The sequence below is a fragment of the Neopelma chrysocephalum genome, unplaced genomic scaffold, assembly GCF_003984885.1.
Source record: "Neopelma chrysocephalum unplaced genomic scaffold, ASM398488v2 Primary Assembly neopelma1_43, whole genome shotgun sequence".
NCBI lineage: Eukaryota > Metazoa > Chordata > Aves > Passeriformes > Pipridae > Neopelma > Neopelma chrysocephalum.
The window spans coordinates 6,527,189-6,551,740 of record NW_020897702.1 but is presented as its reverse complement, the minus strand read 5'-3'; the positions used below and the strand labels follow the sequence as shown (position 1 = coordinate 6,551,740).

General features: G+C 38.6%; 1 protein-coding gene across 3 annotated transcripts in view; it reads right to left on the bottom strand.

Moving 5' to 3' along the window:
* SACS (sacsin molecular chaperone) overlaps positions 1–24,552 on the bottom strand; it is a 61,603-nt gene that overhangs the window by 19,509 nt on the left and 17,542 nt on the right. The window contains exons 2-8 of one of the 3 annotated variants that reach the window (XM_027677883.1): positions 23,241–23,773; positions 14,266–14,416; positions 11,367–11,454; positions 8,314–8,399; positions 4,453–4,564; positions 2,820–2,966; positions 92–1,574 (exon numbers count right to left, since the gene is read on the bottom strand). In XM_027677883.1, coding sequence (XP_027533684.1) covers positions 92–1,574; positions 2,820–2,966; positions 4,453–4,564; positions 8,314–8,399; positions 11,367–11,454; positions 14,266–14,416; positions 23,241–23,263 — 2,090 coding nt within the window. In that variant the 5' untranslated portion in view covers positions 23,264–23,773. Of the gene's footprint in view, positions 1–91; positions 1,575–2,819; positions 2,967–4,452; positions 4,565–8,313; positions 8,400–11,366; positions 11,455–14,265; positions 14,417–14,643; positions 14,692–23,240; positions 23,774–24,552 lie in introns of those variants that run through there. The other 2 variants (XM_027677884.1, XM_027677885.1) reach the window with 2 other exon arrangements.

The following is a 24,552-nucleotide window of genomic DNA, read 5'->3' as shown; positions in this document are numbered from 1 at the left end:
TGTTTGCTGATAAGGAAATAACAGTCTGAAGCTGTTTTAACATACAAATTTAAAAAAACCCAACCCACAGTATTATAAATATTAAGCATACCTGGGATATTCTTCTGAGGTTATGTAAACTACATCCTGTTCTGACACAGATGAGGAAAAAGGAATAAAATTCCCATTCTGCAAAGGCAAAAGCTCCAATCCAATCAGTTCACTGTAGACTCCATCAGAAAGCACAAATTCTAAAAGATGAAGTTTTTCTTCAGCAGGTCCACTGTGTCCAGATTTCCTTAGCACTTGCCGTACTACAGCAGGAGTCACTTTTTTCACAGCTTTAGCAGTAGAAATAGTAAGATGCACTGCACTAGCAATATTTGCTGGTACCTTGGCAATCTGCTTCCCTGAATTCTGGAGGTAGTTGAGAACAGACTGTGTGTACTCCAAACTCTCATCCACTTCAGAAAAATGCACCTGCTCCACCTTTATCCACTGATTACTCACTGAGTAAATAACTGCATGCTGGAGCAGCTCTTTAAAGAGAGGTACTACAATTGGTTTCCAGGGTACCCTGATTTTGTTCTCATCAGGCCATAACCTATAAATTCTTTCAGCTGACAATGGAAAATCTGAATTCTTCTCAGTCTCCATTCGTTTGATAGCTTCCAAAATAAGGGTTGTATATGCCTTTGGCACTATATTTACCACAAGAAGATCATTCCACAAAGCTGATGGATCTCTCCACTGATCCAGCTCTCGCCATTTGATACTCCTCCTATTGTCTGTGAGACCAAAGAAACCACTAACATGAACAGGGAGTCCAGTTTTGCTTTCCTCACCTGGAGGCAAAGGCAAAAAACAAAATGCTCTTCCTGAAAAGTCTGCTACAGCTCCATTTTCCTCCCCATTAGTTGATAAAGACATGGCTATTCCAATAGTGGGAACAAATTTCAAGTCATCAGCTAAACAATCCAGCTCCATACACATTCCTCGACCACCTACACAATTACATACTAACCAAGATGTTTTCTGTGCGTCCTTAACACTCTCATCTTCTACAACTATATTTACATGGTATGTCACACAAGTTATACTATTGCTTGGAACTTTCTTACAATACTGATTTATTGCAGTTCCCAGGATTTTGATAGAATTGGGTCTTTCGTGTTTCAAGGCCTTGTTCTCACTGGCAGTTACTCTAAAAACCAGCCTCTCTGTTCCATCAGCTTCCCTAACATGCAATGAAACATCTTGAACACTCTTCAAGAAAAGCAATACTGTGTCTGCATCTGCTCTGAAGGATTCAAACAGCTCCAAAACCTTCTGTTTGTCATAAACATTGCTGCTCAGTTGGGAAGGCTGCAGACGAAGTGGGAAACGAAAAAAGGTACCAGGAAAGTTTCCATTCTTAAAGGTTTCCTTAGTGCTGCCAAATACACCAATGAATGGTGCAAATTGGTCTGTAAGTTCATTTATTTCCTTGCTATCTTCTTTTAGATTCCAACACTGGCCCGACTCATGAGGTCCAAAAAGGGTTTGATGGGGATCAAGCATTCCAATCTGGTCACCACTGAAAATGCTAGGGACATCTGTATACATAAAAAACAACAATTATTAATAATCCTAAAACAACATACTTTAAAAAATACAGTCTTAAGGAACAAATTTTAAAAGGGCAAGACAAAAATGTTACAAAACTGTGTTGAACTGAGTATAATGCCCAGGGAGGTGGTTGAGTCACCATCCCTGTGGAGATATTTAAAAGATGGGCAGATGTGGCCTTGGTACCATTAGGCTTACAGTTGGACTCAATGGTCTTAGAGGTCGTTTCCCATCTACATGATTCTATCATTTTGTGTGTGCTTGTTTCGTCCCTTACTGACAGGGGCGAAACAAGCACACCCCTATTATGCAATTAAATATATGAATACTCATTCAACTATTTGAATTCTAGCAGACAGTGAGCAATTTCTTTCAAATCTACACTTTTATGTTTCCAGTATTTTCAAGGAAAAAGAAAATCAAATTAATTTACTAAATATGTATTCTATTGGATTCCTACTTTGTGCTTTTAAGTGTACAGGATTACTGTTTGCCAGCCTTCAAGATGTTCAAATTCCCAGAATTATCAAACCACTGAATGTATTAATTTTATTCATGCTCAGCTAAGTAAAATATTGTTAAAAAATATCCTATGTCTTACAAACTCACTTTCCAACTTAAAAATGTTATTTCAGCAAAAATTGCCTCATCCCATACTATTATAACTATGTAGAGTGTAAGCATTATTTATGCTGCTTCTGTACAGCAGTAAAACATTTTGGGAGAATAATAGGTTTCAAAACTGAATATTACCAACTTGTGAAACAGTATGTACTATCTCTTTCAAGTGTAAATGTGTATATACCTCTATTACATAATATCCTTTCTAGCATTAAATAAAAATCACTGCTTATTATACAACAAACCTGCAAAAAAATTTCAGTCTAGTAAGCAGAACTTTCACATTTCTACTTATATAGCTACTCCATATTATGGGCCTCTACAAAATGAGCAGCAGTGCATAACTGAAATACCAGTGTAAAGGAATGTTCATTTCAATATAAGGGACTAATGACGTTACTAGAACAAACAATCTCCTCCAAAAACCTTCAAAATCAAAACGATACCTTACAGGATTTTAGAAAAATAGGAACGCTTCTTAAGAGAATTTAGCCAGTGATCTAATTTTAAAATGCACTATAGAGATAATATTAAATGTTTGATGAATATCTAAGGTAATTAAACAATTTAAAACTTCAACATTTTCATTTTAAAATAACTACTGAGAGTACCTGTTATGTGATAAACGGAATTAAAGCCAATTCCAAATCTTCCAACTTTGAGAGGATCATCTTTCTTCCTGCTTCTTGCAATTTCCTGTATACCATGCCAGTCCTCAGGGGTGAAAATTGCATCATTGTACGCATAAAATGCTGGCCCTTTAATAAACAGGCAAGTGTTAAAGAGATGACAGAATAAAACTATTTACTGTTTAAAATTTCTAGGAAATGAACTCACAGAACCAAGAAAGCACTTATTTGAAGTATGCATGTGGTGAACTTGCCACCGGCTGCCACAAGAGAGGAGCCCCGAAGAGAAAGGACTCCCTGAAACAACATCTCAGCCTCGGCCATATTGATCAACATAACTGGTCTACTCTGGCCTCCAATCGGGAGGCCTGGAGACACACCATCTATAACACTGCTGTTTCCTTTGAGAACACACACAGGATCACTCTCAAGGAGAAAAGACAACGCAGAAAGAATCATGTCTTGCAGTATATACCACCTAAGGAGTCTTTCTGCTGTGCCTTTTGCAATCGGATATGTCTATCTCATATTGGCCTCATTAGCCACCAGCGTGCTTGCAACAAATGTGGATAGAGCCTTCCTAAATCTTCGTTCACGAAGCCTTGCCATGAGGGGGAGGGGGGGGCATGTGGAAATTAATTGGGGAAGCTACGACTTAAGCTGACACCAAATTATGCCTGGTAATGAAAGGGAGGTATAGAGTAGCAGCAAATGCAAAACCAAGGAGATGGATATACCTGTGTATATGGTACTTAGATTTATATTCTGATGTGGTATTTAATTCTGGTGTCCACATTTTAAAAGAATTATTCTGGAACACTGAACAGAAAGCAGAAAACAACAAAACTTCTAAAAGAAGTGTCATGTGGTACAAGGCTTAAATTCAATCTGTTCAGTTTATCAAAAAGATGTCTGAAAAATGTACTAATCACAGTCTACTAATACCTCCACTTGAAGGGAATACATGGCAAAGTATAACTGTCTGTCTAGAAAGTAAGACAGACAAATTGAAATTAGAAGACATAATAAGGTTGATTAATAACTGAAAAAAGCCAGAAGCAAGTAGTAGTGGATCATCCATCACTGAAATCTTCAAATCACAACTGAAAGCCTTTTAGGATGATTATGCAAACTAATTTGTTTGTTAAATAACTGACCTTTATCACAAAAAGCTATATTAGATAATATCAAAACCTTAGAGGAACGAGAAACTGAATTTGCAGTATACAGGTAACATGGAGGAAAGTCTGGTATAGGGGCAAGAGAAGAGATGGGGAAGAAAGCAGATCTGCCTGGACAATGATGAAATGTAAGGAGCTAGGGTCATCTTTACATTAAGAACTGGTGCGCTGGTTTGGGCTGGGATAGTGTTAATATTCTTCACAGTAGCTGGAGGCTACTGTGCTGGAAACAGCATTGATAACACAGGGCTGTTTTAGTTATCACTGAGCACGGCTTATACAGAGCCAAGGCCTTTTCTGCTTCTCATGAGACCCGAACAGCAAGTGGGCTGGGGGTGCATAAGAAGCTGAGAGGGGACATAGCCAGGAGAGCTGACCCCAACTGACATGCATATTGAAGAATAATGGCCAAATTTTATAAAAATTATTTTTACCCTGATATTGTGCCATGTCCCTTGACCATAAAGTTTCTGTTCCATACTGAGTTTCATCATACAAAAACCTAACCTCTGTGGCACCAGCATCTTCTGCATTCTGTATCAGTTCCTGAGGCAAAAGAAAAACAACAAAACAAAGTATGATGGAGTAATGCTGTACATATTATTGCAAAGGCTTTCTAACTTAAACAGTAGAAAATAAGTGATTATCTGAAGTGTAATCGTTTTCATACTTTTCAACCAAAATAATTTTATTCAGTTTATCTGAACAACAATAGGCTTCATTATAAAACGAATATTCAGAAAAATACTATAAATGTGATTTGAATTTGGAGCTCAAATACCACACAGAAGCAGCTACAAAGTTGAGAAGCTACTAAGCTGTTACTACCATATTATCCTGAATCAGAGCTGTACAAGTCTGAAAACAATAAATTTGTGAGAAGAAAAAAAGATTTTTTTTTTTAATTTATCAAAGTTTACTGTTAAGCCCACACAAACAGCTGTACAATAACAGAGAGGCAACAAGTCATAAGAAGGCAATGCACAGCACTCTTCTTTATATCAAATGAATTAAGTTCAAGTTAACATTTCACAGTATGAACCAACCACTGAAAAGCCACAGTGCTTCTAAAACTCCTCCAGCAAAGGGCTGCAAAACAGTTCTGACCAGTTACTCTCAGTCATGAGCCAACAGAGCAGCTCACCTGTCAAATGAAACCCACAGACTGGAAAGAGGCTTATATTAAGATTGAGTATTTGTTAAATAGTATTAATAGTGGTGACAGTGGAAAACAAAAATGCCAGTAAACTAGTTCTGTAAACATGACTATTAATAAAATATGCCTATTCAGTCCTATTTTCATCAATAGCAGACACAAACATGATTATAAATACCTACAGGATTACAGCTTCACACAATTTACATTGAATCATCACAGTGTATCACGCATACACGCATAAACACGCATAAACACACATACACAGACTTGTGTGTATGTTTATGTGGGTGTATGCAAGCTTGGCATAAGGAAGTATTTCAGCTGAATTGAAAAGTTACATGGATATATCACATGCAATGTATTTGTGAACCATAAACTTCATTCAGTTATGCATAAAAAATAAAAGACTTCATAGCAAGATGAACTTTTACTTAAAATATGCATCAACTAGCAGCAGGTATTTCAGATTAGGTTGCATTCAAATAGACTGTTGAGAGAAAAATAAACTCACTGTTATCTAGTATCTGGTTTCAAAGCTATAACCCTTTGATTTTACAGTTTGTGACAGTATGTTCAGTCTACAATGCTGTATTGGGTCTGGCTGAATTGAGTTCATGTCCCCATAGTAGCCCTTAGTGCTGTGCTTCGCATTGGTAGCTAGAAGGGTGTTGATAACACACTGGTTTTTGGCTACTGCTGAGCACAGCATCAGCACTGTAACATTCCTTCCTCAATCGAGGGCAAGATCCTGGGAGGGAACACAAGTAGGCCAGCTGATCCAAACTAAACAAAGGGATATTCCATACCATATGATGTCAGCTCAGATATAAAAGCTAAGGAAAGGAGCAGGAAGGCAGGCATTCATTGCCTCCAATGGCTGCCTGCTGAGGAACCATTATGCGTGCTGAAGCCCTGCTTCTCAGGAGTGGCCAACCATCGCTGCTGATGGGAAGTAGAGAATAAACCCTGCTATCTTTCGCTTCACTTTTGCACGTGCAAGCTTTTGCTTTGCTTCTGCTTTAATAAACTGCCTTATCCATACCCACAAGTTGTTTTCCATCTTACTCTCTCCCCTGTCTGTCTGGGAAGAGGCGTGATAGAGTGGCTGGGTGGGCACCTGGCGTCCAGCCAAGTGGGCACTTGGCATCCAGCCACCACAAATGCATATCACATAAGTAACTAAAATATATTGAGTTTTGTTTATATTGTCAATTCTACATAATTTTGAATTATTATGAGATGGCAAGAAATATACCCACAATTCAGTGTAAATAATAAATTTTTTAAGAACCACTACAAGGTATTTAATTACAAAACCCATGCAACTCTTCTTCTTCTTAAAAAAGAACAATCATGGCAGTCATTCATTGAAATACAGAAAGATAGCCCAAAGTCTCCAGAAATATTAAATACTAAGTATGGAAACTACCATGTAGTCAGACTTCTATTCATGCTGTGGCAAATGGGGTATCTGCTACATTCAGCTGTAACAGCATTATATCTGAAGAACTGAAACAGTGAAATAAATTTTAAGGTACCAGCAAAATTCCCAGTAGTAATCTCTCCCTAACAATCTTTTAACTCTAAATTGTAAACCACAAAAACAGGATAATTTCTACTTCTAGATTTACCCATCTGATTTCTAAAGACATTATCTTATTTCTTCATGTTGGAATGAAAATTTGGATTTAAATTGTTGAGCAGGTCTGAACTCTTCACAATTCAAATGTATCTTACAGATGTACTTAGTACTGGGAAACAATAAAAACATAAGCACCCCTCCTATGTACAGACACTGCTGAGAACATATCCAGGAAGCAGTCTGCCACAATTGAAGATATGCTTATCTTCAGCATTCCCACTAAACATAATCAGCTTCCAGTTCCATGGTTGCAAAGAAGACAAGACATCAGGAACTATCATGATCTATCAACATTTGTATGTGTGTTTTGTATGTACATATAGATAAATATATATATCTGTACTAAATCCCATTAGTTAGAACCTAGTATTACCATACACTAAGGAAACTAAGTTCCTACCACCAGTGCGATAAAGCATGCTGGATGAGAAGTTTAACATCCAGCTATGAGCTAATCACTCCAGATGTTCTTAAAAAAGCCAAAAAATCAAACTGCTATTTTCAGACATTAGCATAGGAAGCAATGATAAATCACACAAATCACCTTCTACAGGTCCTAGACTTTCCCATAGAGGGACTTAATGAATTTAGAATTATGTGTATTTTTTGAGACCATAGAATCATAAAATGATTTGGGTTGGAAGGGACCTTTGAAGATAATAGAATCATAGAATGAGTCACAAAATGGCTTGTTTTTTGGAAGGGACCTAAGAAACCATCTAGTTTCAACTCCCTCATCATGGGCAGGGATGCTACCCACTAGATCGGGCCTTGAACACTTCCAGGGATGGAGCATTCACAAATTCTCTGGGCAACCTGCTCCAGTCCCTCACCACCCTCATCCTAAAAATTGTCTTGCTTATTAATCTAAACATACCCTCTTTCAGTTTAAAACCATTGTCCCTTGTCCTGTAACTACAGACCTTGATATCAAGTCTCTCTTGTAAGTCTCCTTTGTATGCTGAAAGGCCAAAACAAAGTCTCTCCACAGCCTTCTCTTCTCCAGGCTGAACAACCCTGACTCCCTCAGCCCTTCTTCACAGGAGAAGTGCTTCAGCCATGTCTAAAGTAAAGTGAGGTGAATTCCCATCTACCAGTTCGCCATTCTTTTTACTGGCAGAATTTTTAATGCTTAAATCAATGTTGACATTTCCAATGTAAGAAAGCTTGCTCATGTGAAATACATCATGAAGTCTCCAATTTAATTACATCTGCATTTTATCTCATTTTTTTAAAATAAATTACAATGGCATCTGTGACAAGAGAATTCAGAAACATTTTAAAAAAAACAAAACCAAAAACAAGCCCACACATAAGACACAACTCTCTTTGCCTTGCCCACAGAAATGGAAACATGTATCTCCTGTACTAGAAACATGTATCTCCTATATTGTAATGAGATACAACAAAGTCAAGACTTGCTGGAAAGCATTAAACTAATGGTATTATGCCATGCATATTAAATGACTGCTAAAAATACCATTTGTCATATACCTTAAGAATCTGTCCTCCCTCTGGGTATCTTCTTAATATATCCTTAAGAAAATCAACAAGTGGTGGAGTTGTTTGTCCAAAACGACCTAAAACAAACAAATAACAAAAAAAGATAAGATGTGTATTATGCAACTATGCACTTAATTTCAGATTAAAAAAAATCCTAAACAATTACTGGGAACTTAAATAATTTCTTTAAATAAACTCCAGGCCTGTTACTGTAAAATCTTGCCTTTCCAAAACCAACTGTGAAAATACTACATTATAAATCTTTCTATTAAAAAAATTAAAATAGCAGTCTTGATGCTGATGGTCAACATGCTGTTTCATATCTAGATGAAATAAATTTAAGGGCCAAGTCTTTGCAGCAGTTATACCACAACTCCAACTGCTTCACGTTCAAAGGTAGCAATTTCTAAACGACTACTACTTTTAAGTAGCATGATAGTATTCCAGGGCAGCAGTGGCTCTAACTTTTTTATCTCTAGTGATTTGACAGCTACATACAGGCACAGAACGTTTTGGGTCTAGTATACACTTCCTGTTCTGACACTCCGTGGGGATGGGCCTTGTGATAGCTTTGGAGTTTCCTGGGCTTAACCCTGGAGGGAAAAGAGTCCAAGCATAATGAACATCTGCTCCAAGACAAAGAGTTTATCACAAAACAAAAAGTTCAATACTCTTCAATTCAAACTCCAGTCTGAGACTAAAGAGCAGCTCCCCAAACGAAACCTCTAAAACATGTGCTTCAAACAAACAGTACTGAAGTAATCCCCACACAGAAAGCATCTAATGATGCTTCCTTTTAAAGTTATTAACAAGTAAATATTCTCTCTCTTTCTTTCCCTCCCTTCTGCATATATATGTGTTTATGAACTACACAGATTCAAAAGCACACATATTATATATTCTGGAATAAAACACTAGGAAAAAAAGCAGTGTGGAAAAAAGGGGACAGATAAAGAGTTCTATTTGCTGAGAAAGAAATAAATAAAAACATCAAACATTTTGTCTTTAAAATTTTCTCGTGTCACTCTTTAAGGTACCTTAATAGCATCAACTGAAAAAAAATGCAAGAAATTGCAACTCACAGCTGTAAGTGTGTGAAGTATTTTATAACTTTTGTTATTTTTACAGTATATGGAGGTATATGAAAGTCACCATGCAATATGCAAACTTCCAAAAGAAGGTGAACTGATAAACAGTAGGAAAGTTTGGGTGTTTCTTTTCTTAGGAGAAATTATCTAAAATCAAAAAAACTGATCTTCTCTAAATCTAAGCTGGGCAGGCTGGAAGCGTTTAAACAACACATTTCACCGTGGGAACCACACAAACAGACAAGTAATTTTCAAGTGATAGGGTTGAACATAGACTTTGTTCTCTGTTCAGTCTAAGAGCAGAGCTGCTCTATGCATGTTGACAACAATTACTCTGGCTAGAGATCATGATTTACTTCATCCATCAAAGGCTGAACTGATTTTTCTTAAATATTAGAGCTGGTTATATTCAACACAAAACTAGTTCCACAAATTTGAATGAGAAACTCTTTCTGCCATAAGGACAGTCAAGCACTGGAACAGGAGCCTGGAGAGTTTGTGCAGTCTCCATCCTTTGAGGCTTTCTAAACTCAACCAGATCAATCCTCAAGCAACCCAGTCTGACCTCAGAGAAGACCCTGCTTTGAGCGTAAGGCTGGAGTAGAGACCTCCTGATGTCCCTTCCAACATTAATTATTCTGCCATCATATGAAAAGATTATGTATTATTTGATAGACACCAGCAATGAATGAACACAAAGGGGACATGGGTGATCTTCAGAGTACTTCAGCAATCAATGTGCTTGGCCCTACTGACCATGCACTTCCAAGTTAGAAATTCAGGGCCTTTCTTGATTCATCTGCTGTAGGGAAAAATCTCTGAACTGAAAGACTCCAGAATAAACACAAAAGCCTTCAGATCTTTTAAATTGACTTACATGAGAACTGTGGACCAGAAAAAGTCAAGCACTTTATCTAGACATAGACTGCTTATCCGCTTAGAAAATCTCACAGCAAAATACTCCATTCATAGGCACAAAAAACAGCAACAGTTTTTCTTTCCCATGAAAATTTCTTAAGGCTACTACACTATATTCTCCATATACTTGCATGGCAAAAAACAGCTCTGAGCAGAAAGTAAAACTCTTTACTTAGTCTATCACAGCCTACACATAGCAAAACATTTTCAGAGCAAACAGTTGAGAATGACAGAAAGAAAAATGTCTGATGTCATAGAACCATGAAGTCCATTGTCAGAGGTTTCTAATCACTTCAATTTCTAAAGAATGTGAACATGAACTTCGGGCTAATATACAAACTTCTCTCTGCCACTAGAAAACCATAATCCAGTACATTATGGCTTGCACAGGGTAAGAAATACATTTTGTGACACAAAATAAAATATCTGCAGGAAAAGAAGGGTTTCCTTCTTCATCCTACCATTCCATTAATATTTATTTCATTGTCTAACAATAAAGTTATTGTTAGAAGAACAGTAATGCTAGTAGTCAAGTAAAATAATAATTATAGGTTTTAATTAGAGCATTTCTGAAGATAGTCAGGTAACAAGACACCATACAAAGTGATACACCTGCAGGGTTTTTTTAATAGAAATGTAACTAAACATGCAGAATCAAAAGAAAAACAAACAATCAAAAAGTAAAAAACTAAAACTACACAAGAAATCAAGAATTTTTTTACATGGTGGTTATTGAAAAAACATACTTCCGGTATCTCTTTTGCTTTCAAGTATTCAGCTTATGTTATATGAGATAAGGCAGCTATTACATTATTGAAAGACAAGCCTTATTGATTCCAAAGGATGGCAATAATCTAAATTCTACATGTTACAAAGAAAAAAAATTAAACACTAAGGCACTTATAAAGAGAAGTTTAATTTTCCTGGAGTAGAAAAATAATTGCTTCCCATTTAAAGAAGACAAAAACTTAATTAACTCTGTATTGCATTAGAAAATGCTTTGAGCTTTCAGTTTATAAACAAGAATATTTTCCATACCTCCTCCTTTCAACCCTTTTGACTGGAGCTTCAAAAAAATTTGATTTTGAGACTTCTGAAGATCCACAATCTTGATACCATCAGACAACTGAAATAAAAAATAAGACATATCTTGACCAGAAGTTTCAGCTTGTTAGTAACAGGACCCAAACAAATCAGGTAGAAAAAAATGCCCACAGAAGCATACTAAGAGCAAGCCATGGCCTCCTGTTTTTACATTTGAAAAAGTTTTGTGTTCTGGGAAGTTCTGGAAGCATACAACTAAAGCAGTTATTGTTCTAAGGTGCATGCCCATAAAGAAAACAAACATATACAGGAAATACATAGTCTGGGTACCACAGGAGTACATATGGTTATGCAATTTCACAGGGGTTTTAAACTAAACAGTATCAGCTCAAAGCAGCTGGCAATACACAATGTGTAGAGACAAAAGTATGTCACAGAAGCACCTCTGAAGAATTCAAAAGTCCCATGTCCCCACTACCTCTACATGCAGACCTATCACAGAATGGTTAAGGTTGAAGGGCCCACTGAAAGTCATGTAGTCCAACATCAAACGGACTCACCAGGAACATCACAAAGAAACTGAGGCAAACTAAGCAACATATTCCTTAACAGTCATTGAGGAAACTACTTAGTAATCATAGCACATAATGGTTTTGTTGCAATTCTAGTTTCATATCATGCATGTCCCAGTCACAAACGAAGTGTTGCTAAAATAGTCATATATGACGTACGTTACCCTGCATGCCACAACAAATGCATAATAACAGCTGCAATGTGCTAATTAGAAACTGAACCAAATCATATTAGTTTCCATTTATAGCAAACTATATTACAAATTTTATTATGTGAAATTATATTACATTAGTCTCAGTTTACAGCGAAGTTCAGGACTACTGCCTCACTTCGATGGGTAAAAATAAATCACTAGAAAGCATTTGGTGTTTACACAGATGCAGATGCTTACAATCCAATGATATTTAATTAGCAAAAGACAGTCCTAGTCCACAGTATGTAGTCATTATTTAACAACACTAGCAAGAAAATATATTCTTTTTTATTTACATCACTTTAAATAGTGGTTACAACAACAGTGTGTTTATTGTAAGTTTCTACAGAAATGTTGTACTTGTGCTAATCTTGTCTAAAGACATTAAACAGCTGACACTGGGTATACAAGCTACTCAGGACTCACTAAAATAAAAAACAACCCCACAGAATGCCGTAACCCACCACCAAGCATTAAAGGGATAGAGTAACCAAACTTTTTATGGGAACAATTTTTGTACCAAATACCATCAGACACTAGGACATTGGACAGATTAAAATTAATAGTTTAATACTGCAAGGAACTATGAGAGAAAGACACACTGGATTTTACTTAATATCTGCAAATTGCACACAGTAGTTTCAATGGAAAAAAAAAGATTTACTAATGAATACTCTACTACTCGGAATTTAAAAAAATAATTTGATCCCAATAAACAGGAGTCCAAAAGTTTATAAAGGATTTTTTAATTTGCTACAGTACAGACCACATATTACCATATGTATTGTAGTTTATTACTAAAAAAAAAATCAGAATAGCTATTACAGTCTGCTTACTGACTGTTCCCTGCAAAAAAAAAGTTTTCTGTGCCAGTCAGATCTTCATTTCCAGACAAATTTTAGAAAGTGATATAGCGTTCTTCCTCCAAAAACAGGAAGGCCTGGAGAGAACAAAATCAAGGACACACAAAACCAGGCAAGAAAACAAAAGATAAACTACACAAGCAGTTTGTTTCAAACCTGAGCTCTCAAAGACTACTTGTGTTCCCCACGTAGGTTCTTAAAAGCTTTCTGAGCAATACAACTAACATCTATATCCTTCCTTGTATCATAGAATGGTTTGGCTTGAAACAGGACCTTTGTACATCATGTAGTCCAGCACCACAACCCCCCACCAACAGGAGCTAGATCAGATCTCTCAAAGTTCCAACCAACCTGATCTTGAACATTTCCAATGATGGGGCATCCACAACTTCCCTAGGCAGCCTGCTTCAGTGTTTCATCACCCTAACCCTAAAAAATTTCTTCCTTTTGCCCCATCTAAACTGACCCTCTTCCAGTTGAAAGCCATTGTCCCCTGTCCTGTCACTACAGGCCTTCATAGAAAGGCTCTCTCCATCTTTCTTATAAGCCAACTTTATATACTGAAAGGCCACCCTCTCTTCTCTATGCATCTGGAAGTCTCCTTACCCCATTTAGCAGTAATTTCCAACCTCTTCTATCTCCCTTTCTTGCCTCTACTCATCCCATCCCACCAAGACCTCCAAGTTCCCATTTCCCAAGAGCAGGGCTAGAAGCATGCCAAGCAGTACTGAAACGCTGACACCAGGCTGATGCCTTCAACAGAACAAGGTCATTCATTCCTTCATTCATTCGACTCTCTCTCCTATACCCAGATCACAATTTTTAACTTGCCAGTTTCCTCCCACGGTGATGTCAGCTCTGCTCTTGAAACTAGCCAGACTGACAGGAAAGCAGAACAAGCACATCAGCACTCTCAGGTGAAATTTCTGTTCTCACTAACAACAGCCCTTTCCCCCCAAAGAAATTAGGATAAAACACGTGGATAATGTCAGAGGGAAAAAAAAAAAAAAAAAAAAAAAAAAAGACATTAAAAACTCGGATAACAAAAGCTGGCACCATCAAGAGCGGTGTGAGGGTCACCTGCTTCTCCACTCGACATCCTTGCTTCCCGCGAGTGACCCGCACAGCCTGCTCTGTCCACGCACCAGAGGCCCCGGCACGGCACCGGCAGCAGCCGGGCGGGGACTTCCCGCAGCACAGCGGAGCGAGAGGCGCCGCAGCTGCGGAGGTGGTGCCGCCCGCCCCCACCGCGCCCCGCGCTCACCTCTCTGCCGCGGTGCCACAGCCGCTGCTCGGCGGGGGGCAGCCCGGCCTCCGCGTCGATCCGCCTCTTCACGTCCCCCACGGCAGCGGACGGCGGCAGCTCGAAGGTCCTGCAGCCCAGGCAGTCATGGAGGACGGTCACCCGGGCCAGCCTGCGGCAACAAGACACACACCAGCTGACAAAGAGCTCGCAGTGCCGCCGCCCGCCCGCTTCCCCCTCGAGTACCCCGGAGGCCCGAGGCGGGCGCCGGAGCCCGCGGGGTGCAGGGATGGGTGGGCGACTGCCCGCTCCGCTCTCCGGGGGAAGCAGCGGAGCGGCTCCCGCAGCCTCCCCGCCCGGCCTGGCCCGGCCCGGCCCGCACTCACATCCCGCACTCACATCCCGACACCGCCGCACACAAAGGACCGCTATCCGCCGCCGCTCCCCGCATGGGGAAGGGGTGGGGCCCGCAAGGCGGTGACAGGGAGGGAGGCGGGAGCGGATGGAAGTGCCGCCCCAAGAGCCGCGGGGGTAGGTGCGGAGGTGCGAGAGGGCCTGCAGGAGGGGTTTCCCGGTTCCGCGGCGCTGCGGGAGGCTCCCCGCGGCCCGGTGCGCCCCAGGGCCCTCGGGCGAGAGAGCCCGCTCGCCCGGGGCGAGGGAAAGGCTGCAGCTTTGCATGAGGCGCTACTGCATTCGCATCCCTCCTTCGGCAGGGAAGCACGCTGGTATTTCACTTAATTCCCAGCATTCAGGCACCACTATATGGAGCACAAGAACTTACAGCTGATAACCCTCATGGTTTATCAAGGAGGGAAAACACCGAAGGAAAGATGCTTTTTTTCTCTCTGTCGGAGAGCCTGTCATAGGACATACACACTGCCTTAATCTCACAGGATGTATGGTAAGTCATATCATTCAAGATTTAAGGAATGTCCTCTCACTCCTGAAAACTGAGCCTTAGTCTGCCTGTGAACCCAATGAGTTAAGAGAGCACTTTGGGAGACTTGTGGAGTGGGCCAGCAGAAATACCACAGTTCATTGTGTACAAAGTTCCATGCCTGAGATCATGGGCTGTGCATCAGTGACGGGCTGAACAGCAGCCCTGCTTCAAAGGAGCTGGGGAATACCAGGCTGAGTGTGAGGCAACTGTGTGCTCCCTCTGGAAGAATGACCTGCACATCAAGGAAAATGAGCCTCTGCTTAGTGCTGATGAGGCTGGATCTCGGATATTGTGACCAGAATGTGGTGGTTTTGGCTTACTCAGTTCCAGAACCCAGACAGAGGGCTACTAACATGGTCAGGGGGCTAGCATGTGACCTGCAAGGAGTATATGGGGGAAGCTGGGCTAGTTAAGTCTAATGAGGAGAATAAAGTGCCATATGGTGACATCCTTCATATACCTGAAGGGCAGTTACAAAGGCAATGGAACTGAGATCTCCTTAGTAGTGCAAGACTAACAAAGGACAATGGCAACAAACTGTAGCTTGGGAGGTTCACATGAGAGAGCAGAAAAAATCCTGCCATTTAGAGAGGAGCTCAGGGCTAGCATGAGTTGTCTAGAAGCACTCTTCATTGGGATATTGGAAGGCTTAGCCATGACTGACTTGAAACAATATGATCCTCCTGCTTTGAGCAAAAAAATGGACTACAGACCTACAGCCAAGAGTTCTATTTCATTCCAACAGGGCCTCAATTCCAGTCCCTTACTAAACGAAAACATTTATGACTTTACTCACTGACAGAGATTTAAAACTGCTACCTGACAGCCAAAGGTAACAGAATTTCTGTGGAAGGGAGAAAAGACAGAATGAATCTGTTTTCAGAAAGTGTATCAAGCTAAGAAAAAAATTAAAGGCAGCTTAAAAAAAACCACAAAAGCCAGGTAGATCAGGATCCAACACAGTTCAGTTAGTAGACAGTTTTTCCAGGGCTGCAACATGTGATTTCATTGATCAGTAATATTTGTTTATCAATTCTACAGGATCATATGAAAATGCTAGAAATTTTGTGGATCTGATCCTGCTTTCACCAGAAATAACACAAGAACTGTTTTAACACAAACAATATGGTTTTAACTTTTTGCTTTTGTTTAGGACTTTGTTCATTTTTCTATCATTTCATGTTGTTAACTTTCCATTTTGTTACATCCCCTTCAGAGTTTGTCATCACAGAATTTTTCATACCAAAGGAATAAGAAGGCTGCCCTCTAATCTCCTAATGTTTATCTTTTTATGTCTTGATACCTGCAGAAGGGTGTAGCACAAACATGGATGACTGGGCAAGATGGAAGGAGTTGAAACCAAATGCAGTTCCATCCCTATCAGTTGCTAAAATAGTTTCCAGACCAGTTGTGAACCACCAAGGCACACTGGCAAAATTTAATTCCTCTTCTCTGCCTGGAGTCACGGGAGTGACTTATCATTTTATGAAGCATGAACAATGGTTTGAAGGGGACCCAGGAGGGAAACAGAGCTATCTCAACTGTCAGCCACCTCTCTATGAGAAGCTTCTCAAGTGGTGGGACACATTCAGGGGCACAGACAATCTTGCTATCAGTGATAGGCTGAAGTTCCCCAATCTATGTCATATCACATGGCAAGACAATACTCACAAATTATGTCCTGTGATGATTTAACATTAAGATTGGAGGAAAAGTAACTGTGTACCACAGATTCTGACTAGGATGTGACCTCTGTAGTAGAGGGGGAAGAGTTGGAAAGAACTGGTGATGCAGAACTGGAGGTTCAAGGTTCTGGGCAAAGGAGTTGTACTCCCGAGCTATTGGAAAATAGCCATACCTGTTCTGCTCATAAATCTGATCCCTTTGTTACAAGGGAGACTGTTTCACACTGTCAGGATTGAATGTCCCGTTTCCATTTACTATTGGACATACTTCATTTGCCTCTCCTCTATTGCATGTTTTTTATTCTGTTTTTACTTTTTAATAATTTCTGTCTTTGGTCTGTATTTTTTTCTGTCCATCCAGATGGAAACAAGATGTTTCTCCTTTTAGTACCACTGTATTAAAAAAATAAGAATGACTAGGATATGTGTTCTGAAGTTGCCCTTTGACCATCTGCACTAATTGTTGTCATGCTCCTTGGCACACTTTTGACCTGTAACCACTATCAGTCTTGAGGAAAATGGTCAGGCAATAAACCAGGGACAACTCTCCACGAGCAGAACAGACAAGGACATTTTGGTTTAGGGTTAAATATTGTTAAGACTTTTAGACATGCTATGTCCCCTCTGGATGTGCTATGCCCCTTAGCCTTAGAATTCTTCCCCCTTCCCTGGCTTCCAGTCCCATTTTATTTATTGTCTAGATGTTGCTGTTGATGATAGCAAGACTCCTACTGGTTTCAGTGATGCCAAAATTACCAATTTTGTGGCTTAGTCTCCTAACAAGAGCATTTGTTGATTTCAGTAACAAAGATAAGGAAAATGAACACCAGATACCAGATCCAAAGAATGGGGGCAAATGAGCTCTTCTCAAAGTCTACAAAAAAAGAGAAGAGAGTAGAAGTATTCCAAGTACAGTTCCAATAGAAACCTGTTTACAGAAACTTAATTGGACTTTACAACCACTTCTTAATTACAATGTTGATTTCTGTCAGTAACATCCTGGCCATTCATCTGGCAAGAAAAGTAGAATATAAATCTTTTTCTTATTACAGAGTGATTTATACATATCCTGTTATCTATTACCAAAGTCTATCTTTTTACAGCTTATGACAGTGACCTTTATAAACCTTATTTTTTCCTGATATCTAAATAAAAATATACTAGAAAACTGACTATATAGAAGTTATTCTGTCTGACTGAAAAAGGAGTACATATTCCAGTTTGCAGATTCTTGCAACAATAAAAACAAAAAAATCAAAACAAGAACAAAACAAAACCAACGCTTTTTTTTTTAATCTCACTTATCCCTTTGGAAAACACGGAAGCTGAGTAATCTTAGTGAAGTTTAGAGGTATCACATACAAATTTGTTATGCAGAACTACTAATAATGATTTTATATGACAATGCTAAAAAAAAAGTCATTTGACCTTACCAGTTAGGAATTTTGGAGGCATGGTAATTAGAAAAAAATCCCAGCTTTTAGATATGTAAGGATTGGGACTGATTTGAGAACTTTTTAATATAATATATGAAAATTCCTATAGTAACATTTTTATAACCACTTTTCCAAGTAGAACAGCATTTAGATTAAAAATACATATGGAAAATTCTCCTGAGGCTATAAACAAAAGTTCTGTTTGGTTCAGAATGAAGTCATATAACTCATAAATTAGGGACGTGGAATAAAAAGAAAATTGTAAGAGTCTCTGCAACATTAAAGTACTTTTATAAAATGAAATTAAAGCCATTTTCATAGTGGCATTTCCTTAAAAACAGAAAATTCTGTGTTGCAGAGTCACCTCATCTTTCCAAATGTTTAAAATAAGCCTGCAGTAGTAGAAAAAATGGATGCAAGTCCCTTCTTTCCTTGATGGTATGCTTAGAAAGATGGAATGGAACCTGCAAAAGGGGGGGTGTGGGGTGATAAGAAACAAACATGCCTAGGTCAGTAATGCCAGAGGAAACCCACTGCAGCAGAGTGGCTTCTAGCACAGCAAGTAGTGTTCTGCAGTGCTGGCAGCAAGTAGCAGTGACTCAACAACTACATCTAGATTTGAGACGGTGCACACCAAACATGAAAGCAAAACATTCCATGACACAGCAAGCACTCGCCTTCATGCTTAAATCAATTCCTTAAGTGTTAAGAACAGATGCTTTAAACATTACATTGTATATATTTCTCAGCAGTCAAAAGTTACAGATTGCATTGGTCTGTAGTCACTGCCAGGAGCTTGCTCTGCCCGTGCTTGCTAATGCCTTTTCAAGAAGTTTGAGAGTAAACCTACCATTTGTTGATGACACATGTGCCAGTCATTGGCAAGCCACCCCTTACTGGACAGTTTCCGTTTTATTCAAATAGCTCCATTAGCAGAAAACAAGTAAATTTTTTCTTAAAAAATTCACTGAAATAGCTAGAGTCCTATCCAGGATCAATGACAAAAAACAAAACAACAAAAAAACCCAAACAAAATAAACCAAAACAAACAAACAACAAAAAAACCCCACAACTCTGGCCTATGAAGTGTTTGATTCAAACAAAATATCTAGTTTTTTCCCCTAAAATTTACTGCACAAATTAAGTAATTTGATGTAATTATTTTATTTTAGTTTGTTGCGGTGAGTTTGAATCTGCACTCTGCAGATTTTACTTTGCACTCCTCATGTGAAACGTTTATTGGCAGCTTCTAAGCAAAATATCTGTTAAGATCATGGCTTAGTTAAACATTAAAGAAGTGGAAGAAAGTATTATTTTATTCCTTTTTCAAGATTATGAGTTTCTAAATGTCAAATATCAACAGAGCAGGATACTTTTGAATACTACTAAAAACAAGCAAAAGTTCAAAGGGCACAGAGGCCAGGAATAGACACTTATTTTCATCTGATGATTTTGATCTCTCAGTTATTTGTTTTAATGTTCAAGTGAGTTCCTTGATGGCACTAAGCAAATGCTAATGGAAAGTACTTAAAAGAACTATAATACTTGTTTCAGTTTATTCTTTACAAATAAAGAGCAGAGCAAGAAGGCACAAATAAATGATAGGATTTCAAAATCTCAAATGCTGAAATAAATTTTTTTCTTAGATCCACCTCTAAGAAAAGACTACTTTAGGCTAAGTCCTCAAAGAGACGACCTAAACTTACTCTTAACTATAGCACAGTAACCATTACTCCATGAATTTGAATTGCTAAGAACCACAGAGTTTTCTATTCCAGATGGTACAGATAACAAAATACCAGCACAAAATGCTTGGGATTTCAAATTATGCAAAAGATTAAACCAAATGATAAAAATAAACTCCTCAGTTGATCTTTAGAGAATTGCATTCAGAGGGACTACAGTGTTGCAAGAGCTGCTGTTGGCATACATTTTAATAGGCAATATGTTAAATTACTGGTGGTACTTTATTTCGTCCTTTGGTGCCAACAAAAGAGCTAGATTTAGAACACCCACTTTAACCTTGAAACATCAAAAAAGCAATGCCTAAATTTGCAAATTGATTTCAGTGCCTAATGTAGGTGCCTAGGTTTTTTGCTTCCATTTAGGACACACAGTCATCATCTTATCAAAGGTGGGGGTTTTCCCCATACAACCTTAAGATATTTTTCTTAATTCAGTTCCAGAGTACTTGAGGAAGCTATTATCTTTCCACATAAGTGAGGAAAATCCACTCAATAACTAAAATGGCCCCAGATTACCCACACATTAAATATTTTAAGAAGTATTTATTGATCCCTATTACCTCTGAATACGGCATCTAATCATTCTCCAAAATTTCATAATATTTTCTAGATAGCAGTGAACAGAGCCCCATGTATATAGAGAAAATTAGAATATCAAACAGAAGGAAATACAAGTAGTTTTCTTAAATTATGAAAAAATACTTCAAGCTCCTCTGTAAGTGTTTCTACATCAGATAATCCTAGCTCTTTTCCACCTCTGTATTAGTTCTCTCTCCCTCTTAACAGGGTTCTATGCAGAAATACAAGCAACAATTTAACCTTCAGAAATGGAAGAACAGGTGGCACAGAAGAAGAAACATGAGCCATATGTAAGGCCTATTGAGAGGAAGGGAGGAAAAGGGGAAGAAAGAACAAAGGGCATCCTCTTCTGGGAAAACACAAAAAGGAAGTGAAAGGGATTCCTGGGTTGCGTGACAAGTCCCACCATACAGCTGTAATAGCTACAAGTAAATATTCCTCCAAACACTAACCTCATACACAAGAGTTGCAGCATTGTTCATTGGGAACCAAAGGCTGTGTTTACATGTCCTGTCCTGCATAAAGTAGCATGGGATAAGACATCAAGTACTTACAGGCTTCCTACAGCCTCACTGTCTTTCACTTTTCTTTCCAATTTACTGTTGGAACTTCTTCCACACTCACCCCAACCCCAGTTCTGATGCTATCACCCAATTTAATAAAATCGTACTATTTGAACTGTTTGAGTTAATTCGGCTCAGTTTGATGGAGCTGAAGCACAAAGCACAAGGCAGCTGTGATATTTTCAGAATGGAGTGTGTGCTAGCCTGTAGCTTCAGTAAGGATAAGACATAAAGATGTCCTGACTGTTTTTAGTGAAATAAATGGTCAAAATTACATTAGCTGGCTAATGGCTTTCGTAAATGCCATAATTGTTGTTTACATTTCTGTCAGTGTGACAGAAGAGATACATTATGTCCCTTGGCATATCGCTGCATATTTGCACACAAGAGAAGCAGGAAATGAAGAAGTTAAGGGAATGTTCTGCAAAGTTAAAGGACAGTGACACAATGAACAGAACACCTGCAGAGGCAGTTCGAAAACAGACACTTGACTACCTTTAAAAAGAGATAGGTACGATATCGATATTAAAGCTTAGGTAAAGTACTGTACAAAAATTTTTGAAATCTTTTTTTTTTTTTTGTAATTGAATGATACTGAAATTAAAAAGAAATCCAGTGGAGGGGTTCTGAAATATCACTACATAGTCTAATGGAAACTCAGTTGAACTGAGAGTTGCAAAAAAAACCATAAACTGCATGAGCAAAAATCACTATGTAACTGACACGACAGGATATTTGTCATTGATGATCTTGATGGAACAAAGCCCATCATTTAATAGTATCCAAGAATGTCAATACTGACATATAGAATTTTTAATTGTTGGCAACATGAATAATTCTCAGTGCAAGAAATCTGCTTTTAGTAGAATATGTTGAGCCACTCACATAGAAGCCAAACGTGTCAAGCCTGTTTGCCTCTTGCTGGCAACAGCTCTGATGATTTATTAAGTCTGTCCTCTGTCCAATGCACAGTCTCCAGCTTTAATATTGGCCCTGCGACTCAATCTAGGACATTGCATACTTTCCAGCTCTTGTTCATGGCAGTTCTGTACTTTTGTTTCCGGTCCCAATTCAGTCCTTGCTACCAACCATGTTGACCATCCGACTAGGTCTTTACAAAGGCCTTCATATGTCACTGGATTATAGAAGCCCTTGCTGGACAGATAGTTTGTCCAGTGCCCAAACCTCAGAGATTCCCAGATATATAAAATTTGCATTAGAAGGGCCTAGTTAAGTAACAAGAAGAAAAAGAGAGATTCAACCCCCCAAATTTTCTATCCCACCATCATCTGGCAAAGGAAACATATAATTTCCATGAATTTTCACAAAATTACCCAGGAAGCCAGTGGAACAGATCCTGAAAGAGTAGTCAGCTGTTGCTAACAACTGTCTACCACAATGCAAAGCCCACCTTCTTAACACACAGTAAAGAACAGAGGCTGTAGGTTACAGAGCTGCACATCAGTGAGGGTTCTGCAGATTGCAAGGCTGAGGGTGGAAGCTGTCCTCTTCCTGCAGGCCCACTGACAGCAAATAAGAACACTTCTAATTACAACTTAACGTGTTGTAACTTACAACAAATAAACATTTATCTCATAAGATTTGTTTAGACACTGTTCACGTGAAGAACTTGCTTTGCTTTTTAGCTGTTGACAAGATTATGCATTCATTCCTGTAAAACAATATGTTGAATTCAGAGTTAGGCAAATACAGGAAAGAAACTTTCACTTGTCTTCAAAAAATGCTTCAGTGGAGACTGTATGTGTACATTGAAAGTTAGACTATGAATCCATTACTCAAAAATGTGATTAGTTTTTTCAAGTAGTTGTCATTAATTTCTCAGAGACAATTCATAAGTAAATGCTGCAGAACCTGGCATCTATCTATTATTTTGTAACTTAAGAAATCAATTTCACCTTTAAAAGTAGCAATTTTGTACAAACACTAGGCAAGTATCAGACTCATTCTTTAAATTCTGACCATGCAGGGTTGAGCAAGAATATGCCAGCCTAACAGTAAATTCTTTCAGGATTTAATTTTTTTTTTACCTGTTCTTATCCTTGATCTCCATTGTCTCTTTTTCTTTGATATCTTCTTGATAGGAACATGAAGTGGACCTTGGATTTATTAATTAGAAAGTTATTTTTAATGCTTTTTTGCTTGTCTTCAGTGGACAGCAGAAAGCCCAAGCATGTGAAAGTCCACTCAGTGTTCACTTCATCCTTGATCTATCCAAGATGTCTCTGTGCTTCACCATCTGCCACTTCTCCAGTTTTCTTTTAAAGCCACTTTCTTAATTGCTCACAGAAGTCCATTTTCTTACAATTAGAAACAGATGTAGCAGGACAGATCTCAGAAAGCAAGGAGATATTGTTTAATTTCTTTAACTGAATTCAGGCTATCTTCTTGTGGAATTGATTTATATTTATCTTCTAGAAAAGGAGTGGAATTATGGAAGCTGCTGTTTCTTCTTTGTCTTCCTTTTTTTCTGGAAGCAAGCACGGTTGGAAGGGTATTGGTGAAGCCCAAAGGTCTGACTCACACCTGCTAGAAGACACTTCTTAACATCAGCTCAGGAGTTCTGGAAGAAGAGACACATGAGAAAATGGGAGGGCTATTAATACAAAACAGAATTGAACAGAACGGTATGAAAAAGTCATTTCCTTTGAGGGCATAGTTGCAGTTAGTGCTATTGAGTGAGTCATGATACTAATTATAAACTGCCTTGTGTGTTACTTTTAAGCACATGGAGAACTGAGAAAGAGCAGTGAAATTTTCTGCTTCTCCTCCACGTTAATATATACAATCAGTACAATGACAAACTCATAGCTGTAAGTACACTGACTAAACAGGTGTCATGGTTTAATGCCAGCTGACAGCTAAGCACCACGCAGCCGCTCATTCAGTCCCTCACGGTGGGATACGGAAGAGAATCAGGGAAAAAGGTGAAACCTGTGGATTGAGATAAGAACAGCTTAATAATTGAAATAATAATAATAATAATAATAATAATAATAATAATAATAATAATAATATTGTAATACAAAGGAATACAGCAAAAAGAGAGACAGAAATAAAACCCAAGAAAACAAGTGATGCACAAAACAATTGCTCACTGCCCACTGACTAATGTCCAGCCCATGCAGCGATCCACCCCTCATGGCCAATACATCCCAGTTTTTATGGTGAGCCTGACGTTCTATGATATGGAATATTCCTTTGTCCACTTTGGCTCCGCTGTCCCAGCTCTGTTCCTTTGTGCACCTCCTTGCTGACAGAGCATGGAAAACTGAAAAGTCCTGGATTTAGAGTAGGCACTACTGAGCAAAAACTACAGTATCAGTGTATTATCAACATTAT